We start from the raw sequence: 11848 nt of genomic DNA on the forward strand, positions 1-11848 counted from the left end.
ATTTCAAATCTAATTTATTTACTGCTTTCATCATATCAATTAAAAATATTTTGTAATTAGCTATGAGCATAAATGGCTTAATTATATTAAGTATTTTTCTCTATTTTCCCTTTTAGGAAGATCCTCGTTATGGTCAACTTCGGCCTTGCGTGCTAAGTACGGTCCACAAGATCCTTCAAAACAACCTTTCAGTCAGAATCAGCTCGTGCAATTAAGGTAAACATGTACTTTTCATATTATTAACATTAAGCACGAATGAGTTTCTTGTTTGATCTCAACCTCGACCAGCATGATATCAAATTTCCACTTTTAGTTATACATATAGATTATTTATATCACAAATATAATCCTAAGTGAAAATTGCCCTTTGCAGGCATTTCTGTCCATAAAAAAAAATTATATAATATATAATGTAGAATATAGTATAAAAAAAAACTAGTGGTGTATTGCATCGTGCCTTAAGGCAAATTGCTGGAACTTCTCGTACCGTAATGAAATATTCGAGAAATTTAAACGTTTTCAAATATATTATTACAAATACTGTAAACTTTTTTATTTTTGCTATCTTTTGTATATCTGAGCAATCGAATGTAAATCAATTCAGTTCAATCTTCAGAATTAATAATCGTCATTTCATTTCGAATTCATTTCAAAAAAAAAAATTGCACAAAATTGAAAAAGTGCTCCCGTATAGTCAAAAAAAGATGTGAATAATTTTTATCATCAAAAGCAATTGTTTTGTCAATACAAGCAGAAAGTTTTTTAGATCATTCGAATCGGACGCTTAGTTCACTCAAAAGCTGCCATTTTTTGCACATTTAGCTCTGTATCTTCAAAATGGCGGGAACGGTCTTTGCCAAAAACTAATCACCTCTTCTCCCATTCATTACAAATTGAATGTTTTTTAGATCATTCAAATCCGATACTCCGTTCTCTCAAAACTCGATTTGTATTTTCTGCACTCTTTGTTCCGTATCTCTGTAACGGCTAGACCTGCCTGTCAAAAACTATTAGCACATCTCCCTATCATGGGAATCGAATGATTTTTGAACCATTCAAATCGGTTGAATCAGTGCGCCCAAAATCGTCGACGAAAATTGTATCCATAATACATACACAAACACACACACACACATTAATTTTTTCTGAGGTATACCAAAATGCTCAGAAATCTCTGAAACGTGAAGATATGAAAAAAAAATTTTTATTTTTTCGGACCATTACTATAACTTATGGGAAGTTAATAATTCATACAAATCTATTTTTTCTTCTAGAGGTCAAATAATGGCATACAGAATGTTGGCCAGGAATCAGCCGTTGACCAGCAACTTTTGTTATCCGTCCAGGGTAAAAGACCAGATGGAGTAAATCCTCCTCAGTGCCCGACACCTCCAAGCAGTCCGTTCCAACCTGGACAGCCCGGACAACCTCCTGCACAGGTAATGATCAACCTTGGTTTATAAAGCACTATACTATGAATTTGTATGTGCATTTTTTATTTATACAAAAATAAATGGATTATTTGCGCTAAATTTAAATAATATATCATGTTGTTCAACATATTGCTTTACAGCAACTTGATATATGTACATATTTTAAAATTTTATTGATTGGTTAAACTACATTTTTATTTAATCTCTTTTATATTTCACATACATTCATAGTAAACTGATTTATCAGATAATCTTATTTAAATAGAAATTATCTACATTTTAACGTCAACAAAAAATTTTGACTTTGTTTTTTTAATTGTAAGCATATTTAAATATATTGAACTAATTTTTAAATGGTTTGATTACCCTTTTTATTACACTGCTGTACATGCTAGCAAGTCATCCAAATATTTGTTACACACAACATTTTTAAGATTTTCCAGTCGATCAATCAATAAAATGTATTTAAAAATAAAATTACAATTCCAAGAAACTAAAAGCTACATTAACAAATTAGAATAATCTGACACTGAGTTAGAAACATAAGTTGACATCCTGAATATCAAAAGATGGCACCAATGAGGAGTAAATATAATTAAGAGAGCATTATAGCATTCTATAAAAGCAAAGGTTTTTTTTAATAAATACTATACCCAGGTCAAATGTCGAAGTCTAGGATAAGTTTTTGATATCAATTTTTAACTTCCCAAACGAGAAGTTTGTTTTCATCCAAAATTCGATTCGCGGATTTTGTTTTCTCGACGTTTCAAACTATTCTGAATCGAATGAGACCAAATTTGGAAAAAGTATGTGTGTGTGTGGAACAGATTTTTTGCCGTAAATCGACGTTTTCTCAAAACTGCTGGACCGATTTCAAAACTTAAAAGCTATTCGAAGTATCTCGATGAGTAGTATCGTTTGTCAGCTTTGCGCGACGATCGGCCGAGCTGTTTTTTTTTTAAATCGCAGAAAGTGAAAAATATTTCTTCCACGTCTTAGCCCGCAATTCTGAATCGATTTTGAAAATTCAAAAACTGTTCGAAAAATATATAAGGAATCGACCTGATTGGTTTTTGGTAAAGATCGGCCGGGCCGTTTTCTTGTAAAAGTTTAATTTTTTTGACGTATTTTATTATTCTTTGTTTGACGGTAGATACCATAGTCTTATAGATCATACTAAAATATTACGATCCTACAAGTGATTTAACTTTAAAATTTCGTCAAAGTTTTCAAAAATTAGTACCGTTACTTGTTTCAAGGTAAAATACCAATACCAACTAGTTTTTTAATGTCGTCCATAGACGACACTTGTACACACAGGTCATCAAGCGGATGTTGCCTGTAGGCGACACCTGTATAGAAAGGGTTAATGAAACTATTTAAAAAATCTACAGCTATTTTAATATCAAAATAAAACTTTGACGTATTATGATTTTGATAATATGAACTTCTATAATTTTTAAATTGGTTGATTTATTTTGATGACATTGTTTATCAAAAAATTGTATTTTTAATCTGTGTCAACTTTGTCTCGATTTTTTTTATGTCGTCTATAGACGACACTCGTACACACAGGTCATCAATTGGATGGCGACACATGTGTATACATGTGTATGTACATGTATATACATATATGTATATACATGTGTCCAAAGGGTTAATGAATCTATTTGAAAAGTCTACGGCTATTTTAATATCAAAATTAAACTATGACGTATTATGATTTTGATAATATGCACTTTTATATTTTTTAAATTGGTTGATTTATTTTGATGACATTGTTTGTCTACTCGTGAAAAATATTGTGCATATTTAAACAAAAAAGTGTAAATATAACCCAATATAACATTTATCTATCTATAACCATTTGTGTCTCACAACCATGTCACTAACACTTTTGTCTGTCTTTGTTTGTGTCCTCCTATCATCTGTCCACGTGGTGTTCCCTTTCTTGTGGGTTTTATGTGTCGTTATCCTTCACTTTCCATCGCACAAAAGAACGGAGCTCCCCAATCGCAGCAGCAGCAGCCTCCTCCGCCTCAGCAGCAGCAGCAGCAGCCTGGTGGACCGCCGCCTCCTGGTCAGAACGATCCTTCGAGAGGCGGTCCTCCGCCTCCTCCGAATGTTGGAGGTCCGCCGATTTCTCTTCAGCAGGGGCCTCCTCCAATGGCCCCTCAGCAGCAGCAGGGACAGGGGCCACCTCCGGGGCCTGGACAGGGACCTGGGCCTGGTCAGGGGCCGCCTCCTATGCCTATGATGATGAATCAGGTAATAAGGGGAGGAGAATTCGGGAATCTGTCTAGATAAATGATAGTTGAAATATCTGTGTAGCGTTTTTAATATTTTTTTAGAGTATTTAAATTTTAAATGTATTTATATTTACAATTTGAATCTTGAAACGAAATTTTTGACTACTTTGCAAATAATACCAAAAACGTATTTGTTTATTAACTTCCCGTAGGGTAAGTTATTGTAATGGGCCGAAAATCGAAATTGAAAATTTTTACATTTCTCGACGTTTTGAAGGTTTCTGAACATTTTGGCATACTTCAGAAATAATGGATGTGTGTGTGTGTGTGTGTGTGTGTATGTATGGATACAAATTTCCAGTCACATTTTCGGGCGCACGGATCAACCGATTTGAATGGTTCAAAAAACATTCGATTCCTATTGATTGGGTAAAAGAGCTGATTAGTTTTTGGCAAAGGTAGGTCCAGCCGTTTCGGAGATACGGAGAAAATAGTGCAGAAAATAGAAATCGACTTTTTGAGAGAACGGAGTATCCGATTTGAATGATCTAAAAAACATTCAATTAGTAATGATTGGGAGAAGTGTTTATTAGTTTTTGGCAAAGGCAGGCCCAGCCATTTCGAAGATACGGAGCTAAATATGTAAAAAATGGTAGTTTTTGAGAGAACTAAGCGTACGATTGAAATGATTCAAAGAACTTTCTGCTTGTCTTAACAAAATAATTGATTTCGGAAAAAAAAATTCATAATTTAAGATAATTTTTTTTTATTTTTTTTGTGTATCGAAAATAATTCAGATTTTATTTTTATTCTGTCTAAAGTTCTAATATAACTTAAACAAATAATTTTAACTTTGCAATTCAGTTTATATAATTCTTATAAATATTAGACAATGTTACAATATTTATAATAATCTATTTGAAAACATTCAGTATTCCTCGACATTTCGTTACGATACGGGAAGTTCCAGCAATTTGCCTTAAGGCACGATGCCACCCACCCCACTAGTTTATTTATTTATTCAACGCCCAAGGCAATAATACAATATATAGTTAAATTTGACGTATACAAATTATAAACTAAAGAAATAATATGTGAGAAAATTAGAGTATTAAGAGTTCATAGATAGCTTTGTATACATACATAACACTTAATATAAACTACGAATATATAACATTAAATAAAAACTAATAAAATTAAACATTTAATAAACTATAAATCACTACTTAAGACAGCCTTTTAAGGATAATTTTTCTGGCTTGATTTTTTATATTTGTCACCATTGTATTAATAAACAACTTTATAAATATCAACTAATATAAAATATATTATTTAGTTTATTATTATGGTCTTGGATTAATTTTAATACATTTTTTGCGTTTTATTGGAAACACTTTCTTTTATTTTCTATTAATCAAAATTATCTATTACAAGCCTATAGCATTTTCACCCTCTGTATTGCAACCCATTGGTCCACTTGTCATTATATCTCTTGTAACTTTTGAACCGTCCGTCCAAAATTAATTAATATATCAGCAAAATTGTGCTAAATTAAATTATCTATTATTTTTTCTAATTCATAAACACACTACAGCAACTCGGAATGGTTTAAAATTGCAAAAATAGACTTCAGATTTGGAATGAATTACGTGCACGGAAGCTTATTGGTTTCTTTTGTTTGCTACTATGATATTTGGATAGTGCTCGTCGAGACCTTTTATTTGATAGCCCACATGCCTATATTTGAAGTGAAACTTTTTAACTCATATTTGACCCCTTGTACTATTCATTTATTTATTAAATCGGTTGTAACTTCTATACTATTCAATGGATGTGAATGGTATCTTCGACAAGTTTGTACGCCATAAAATTATCTACAATATTACTGAACATTGTAATGAGTTTATATAAATATTTTTTCAAAAATTGTCATTTCAAACAAAAAAGTTGATGTTTTGAGTTTGTAATAACACTTGCGAAGGTTTTTGAGTATAAATTAAACACCAAAGAAAACTACTTACTTATAATTAAATGAAATTAATCTAGAATATCCTATTAAATTTAATTGAACAAAATCTGCCATTAATTGTTTCATTTTAAATTACGTTTCTACAAAACATTTTAAAATATAAATGTAAAGTTTTTAAACTGTTTTGAAATAATTTCTCACCTTTCCCACAATCTCTGGATTAGTACAAATATTTCAAGACTAAATCTAGCCAAATCGGTTCAGCTGTTTTTGAGTTTTAGCATACCTAACATAATATTTTGCTCTATTTTTATATATAAGGTTGTACTAGATATTTTAATAACACTTGTAGCAAAATTTGAAATCAAAGAAAAAATCTGTTTTATTATATTTTTTATTGCTAGACAGATTCACAATTCTTTCACCATATCACCACTCTGATTTCTAATCTTTGCATCCGCAATATTTATTTAATTAATTATATTTTAATTTTCAGGTTCTCATTATATTTCTTTGTAGCTCCTCCTTGCTTTTTAGATCCTTATTGTCCTTTTTGTATCCTTTGTAGAGCTTTGCATGTTTTTTTTATTTGTTATATGTTGAATAATGGAATATGTAAAATTTGCTCGATTATTGAAATTATTAACAAGGGGAATATAAAACTTACATGTCTGACATTTTTGATTAAATGAGAGTTGTGTAGAAACGATGACCTTAAAATATTATAGGCCTATGAGAAGTTGTTTTATTATAAATATTAGGAAAAGTTCAGATAATAAATGGCCGATGGATTTTCATGTCAATATTATAAAAACTATTCATTAATATCAATTCATTGCACATATTTTGCAAGCGAAAATTAATATATTCAAAACAAATAGTAAGAATAAGTTCTAGTAATTTAAAACCTATTTAAAAATATGTTTTTTTATATCTGTCATCGTCTATGAAATATTTCTTGAGCAGATTTTGCATGTTGGATGTAAGAATTTTGCTTAATTATATGTTCTATGCTTTACTAACACAAAATGTAAATTTTGCAGTATCGTCTGGAAGAATGATTATATTTTATTTAATTTTTTCTGAAATTTATAGATAATGTTTGCTTTAGCTGATTTTTTGAGAAAGATTGTGCAAAAAATTGTTAATTTCTTGATATACATTTATTTTCTCAGCTTAAGCAACTATTTATTACATTTCTTATTATAATTATATAACTAATGTTGCTTAATTTCTCGAAATTGTTAAAATTTATGCAATTAGTTTTCTGATGCCTTATTAATATTAGCTAACAGCGTCCATAGATAAAAGAAGTGTAAATAGATCGCAAACACGGACGGTTTGTCGTTACTTCAATTTTAATTCTTTCCGCACTTCATAGGGGCGTCACAATCTGTAGCACGTAAATTTACCCCTAGGTTCAATTCTAGATAAGATTTATACAAATATATAATATAGAAAAGATAAACCTGAATAATTTGAATATATAATATATAATCCTATAAAATTTATTTTCAAAAAAATCACTTTTTTTTACAAAAGTATAAAAAAGAGTGCGCGTAAGGTTCACACGTGATTGAAGTAAAACTTTTGAATGTTTATTAGTAATATGATAACATTCGCGATGCACACATTTTTTAATGTCGAATATTATATATATTCGAATATATAAATATTTTTAATGCTATTTGAAAACAATAATGTAATTAAAGTTATACTTCAAATACGACATGATCGGTTTGTGATTGTAATTAGCATTTAGGACTTGAATATTCATTAGCGAAATGAAGTAATTGCTGATTAATAAATTGTATAATATTCGTTCACGCAGTGGATTTTGTTAAACAACACTTAAAAAAATATTGTTTTCACATTGTTTGAAGAACTTCATGTAATTAAAATTAACATACATTCGTTGACTGCTAGTATTTTTGCTTTACTTTTTCGCGGGCGATACAGTCTCATTCTTTGAGCAGATGTAATACCTGTCTTGCCTTTAAAAATATTTTCCATTTTTATAACTCCAAATATTTATAGAAACTACGAACTTACGTTTCTTATACGGCACAAATGTTTCATTTGTTTTATTATTTCCATTGTAATTATATACGGGGACAAGGTAAAATATTTATCTGATTCAGACATTTTTTTTATTAAATCAAGATTTATACCACGATGTAACCTTAAAATCTAATGACTTTCCGATCTTCTTATTGATCTCTATTCACTCGACACGACGACTAGTCACAATCGACCCGTATAGAAATGATTTCATCGAGAGCGAATGACGAACGGTTCGGGCGTAACGTAACTTCCCTTGCAGTTTTACAGATTTACTCCCTAGTCGCGCCTAAAGAAGTTTTACTTAAAAAAATTATAGCTTATTTTTTTTTTTTTTTTATAGCAAGCTATACAATGTACATTCAGCTACAAAATTATAACTTCAAACTGTATTATAATAAGAGAATTAGTTTTTTAAAAAGAGTGAAAAAATTGATTACAGTAGACCCTCTGTTGAGTGCGTAAAACACTAAAACAGAATAAAGAACATTTGTTCTAAGTTTACTTAATTTCATAATAAATCATAGAAAGCATGAGAAATCTTATTTACTACTTCTAACTATTCATTTATTATTATAATTACATAATTCCATTACCTTTATCTCCAGGGTCCGCCACAGATGCCTGGTCAACCTCCAAACAGCCACCAGCCTCAAATGATGCAACCAGGAATGCCTCCTCAGCAAAGAATGATGGGACCCCATCAGCCGATGGGACCAGGTCAACAACAGATGGCTCCTGGACAACCTGGTGCACAACCTGTGGGACCTCCGACACAGAAACAGAACAGGATCACCACTCTCGCTAAACCTGTCGGGCTGGACCCTGTTTTGCTGCTGCAGGAGAGGGAAAACAGGTCAGGAGGGAAAGGGTCTCAGGGTTAAATTTGTTTGGTTGTGCAGTTTTTGATGTTGGAATTTTTTTTGCAGAGTTGCTGCTCGCATAGCTCATAGGATTCAGGTTTTGAGCAACTTGCCGACTACTATGCCAGAAGATTTGCGTCTACAAGCTCAAATCGAGCTTCAAGCTTTACGTGTCATCAATTTCCAAAGGCAGTTGCGTAGTGAGGTATGTATTTAAATTATATATATATATATATATACACCTATATATATACATATACATATATATATATATATATATATATATATATATATTATTTTTCTAGCTGACCCGGCAAAACGTTGTTTTGCTAAGTAAAGTATATTCTAAACAATTTCTAGAGAATCGAAAAAATTAATACCTTTAGTATATAAGTATGTTTTGTTTGAATGATATATACAATGAGGTATTATAAAAACAATAAACCCCATTTGTTTGTCTATATTTTGTCATTACAATCAAACTGGCAGTTTTATACACTTTCTATCGAAAACGTGCTATAATCCAATCCAAGTCTTCTTTGGTCTTTCGACTTATTGATTACGTTTCAAGTTTTTCAGATTCTTTTTGGATTCTGGATTTTGTGTATAATTGTAAATAATACTACTGAGCTTATACAAAATTTTCAAATTTCTGCGAGGAGAGATAGAAAATGAATTAAGTATTTCTTCTTTGACCTGCTTTTTGAAAAGTTTCAAGTAGCATTCGATGAATTAAAGTAAATTTAATAAAAAGTATATATGTAGAGCAGAGCGAAGCACAAAGGTCCAATTGACTTTGAGCAGATAGTTAATTATATTATGAAAACCCAACCAATTATATCACAACAAATAACACATTTCAAACGAACGAGATTATCTGACTACGTTCAGTAAAACTGCCAGCTAATTCATCATTGTAGAAATGTGCCTTTTTTGATGTCTTTCAAAATTTGTTATCTAGACCGTTTTACCCATAGACAGGGTAACTTAGTTCGGCCAGGTTGCAAACAGGTTTAATGTCTTATTTTAATTTTAAATGTATTTAACAAAATAATTACACTTTTACAATAACTAATGCTAAAAGACTACCAATGAAAGAAAAGACTTCTATTATGGATTTTCAAAGATTACCGTTTATCTCCCGATAGCAAAGTCATAAGAATCAAGGTTATTGCTGGTTATACATCTTTTCCCCTTTACTTTCAAATATTGTTGTTAAACAATGCCTAACTTTACTGGTTTTTGACACAACCTTGGTGGACCTTTTTAACTCCGGACTTTCATATATTACTATCTATTTTTAGATAAATTCTGGGAAATTATAACTGGGAAAATGTTATTCGACAAAATGTCCCTTTGAACAATACCAAATTTAGGTTTTGAATTTAAATAAAAAATAATACAACCTAGTTTATAAATTATGCTTTATAAATCAAATGAGTATATAATTATATAAATGAAATTTTTCAGAGCACCGTGTTTGAAAAAAATATGATTCGCAAAAAAAGAGTGCTACATTGCTACAACGCCAAAAAATGCAGTTTCATATTAACATTTCAAAAAAGTTGATATTTTGAGTTTCTAGTAACACTTGCGATCCGTTTAATAACGTTTTTGTATGTAAATATAACTATGAACAAAACTACATACAATTTAATAATAATTAAATAATATTCACGTAAAACATCCTATTAAACGTAATTGAACAATATTTATCAAAAACATTCCACATTTGACGTATGAGCCACCGTCCATTGTTTTATTCAAAATACGCTACTACAAAAATTTTTAAATTAATAATGTAAAGTTTCTACGCGATTTTGAAATAATATTTCACCTTTCCGGCAACCTACTGATCAGCACGAATTTTTCAAGACTAAGACTGGACAAATCGGTTTAAAGCCGTTTTTGAGTTTTAGCGGATCATTTTATCGAGAGCTCCATTTTTATATATAAGATATATAATCCTGAAGTATAATTGTAAATTATTTATTATTTTTTTGGTAGGTTAATATGTGTACAAGACGTGACACGATGCTGGAAACTGCTGTTAATGTTAAATCTTACAAAGAACCAAACGTCAAGGTCTACGTGAAGCCAGAGCCACTGAAAAGTTGGAAAACAACAAAAAATGGAAGCCGAAGAAAACGAAGGCAGAAACATCAAGAATTTCTTTCTTGCGTATTACAACATGGTAAGAAAATGATACATGATAAACATTTATTTATTTAGTTAATCAATATACCTATAATTAATATGAGTATTTTTTATTTATAGGCAAAGATTTCAAAGAATTCCATCGTAACAATGTTGCAAAGTTGGGTCGTCTCAACAAAGCTGTTATGAATTATCATGCTAATGCTGAACGTGAACAAAAGAAGGAACAGGAACGTATCGAGAAAGAACGTATGCGCAGGTTAGTATTTAATACATGGTATAAAATTGAAAGTATTTATTACCAAACTAGATGACCCACAGATGTTTGCTGTACCTATGTCTACAATTTTTTAATACAATTGCTAATATTTACGTTTACCTAAAAATAATAATTGTTTTTTTAAATTACTCTTTACGCCAAAATGCATATACATTTATATATGAGCGATGTTAAATGTAGAAATGCTTTAAATAAATAATGAGTCTAAATTATCACACTATTTGGAAATTGAAGTCTTTTTAACGGTATTAACATAACCTAACCATAACATAACACTGGTACTTTATGTTGGATTAAATTTTTTTAATTTTTTATTATTTAAGATATCCAAAATTGCATCTTAAACTTCTCCTAATCGATACTGCGAGGGCCGAATTGTATGTATTCATCTTTACTTTCCCATTTGTTGTTATAAAGTGAAATTTTACGAATTTAAAAAATTTGTGGAAAGACTAGTAAAAGATGCAAAGAAATTTATATATTGAAAATTTAATATCCGAATCTTGTGTTGGCGCCCCTAAGGCGTGCGCTCGTTTTTCGCATGCATCGCATTAAAGGTAGGACTGGCCCTGATTAATACTTAATTTCATATTTTAGTAAATTAATTTTGTCATCCTGTTCATATGTGTATCATTCAATCTGCCATACATATACTGTATCTTATATTATTTAATTTCTGACACATCTCAGCTGCTTTTTGGCAATAATATGTAGAATTTAATTTTTCTCATTCATAATCATGAATTCATTATACGTATACTAATATTGTCTAGGCTCATAAGTAAATTGAAATTTTTGGCAGATGATAGTTTTCATTTGTTTTCAATGCAACAATA

General features: G+C 30.4%; 1 protein-coding gene across 1 annotated transcript; it reads left to right on the forward strand.

The window, feature by feature from the left end:
- Positions 1–3395: 3395 nt before the first annotated feature.
- On the forward strand, positions 3396–10991 carry LOC113380401 (ATP-dependent helicase brm-like; the record flags this gene model as incomplete). Its single annotated transcript, XM_026619657.1, has 5 exons — positions 3396–3701; positions 8321–8568; positions 8642–8780; positions 10583–10769; positions 10853–10991. Coding segments are annotated over exons 1-5 (1019 nt in total), but the record flags the coding sequence as incomplete, so codon positions are not given.
- Positions 10992–11848: the final 857 nt, after the last annotated feature.

Source organism: Ctenocephalides felis, unplaced genomic scaffold, assembly GCF_003426905.1.
Source record: "Ctenocephalides felis isolate EL2017-DRISC unplaced genomic scaffold, ASM342690v1 CF-g0.4_SCAFFOLD_02082, whole genome shotgun sequence".
Lineage (NCBI taxonomy): Eukaryota > Metazoa > Arthropoda > Insecta > Siphonaptera > Pulicidae > Ctenocephalides > Ctenocephalides felis.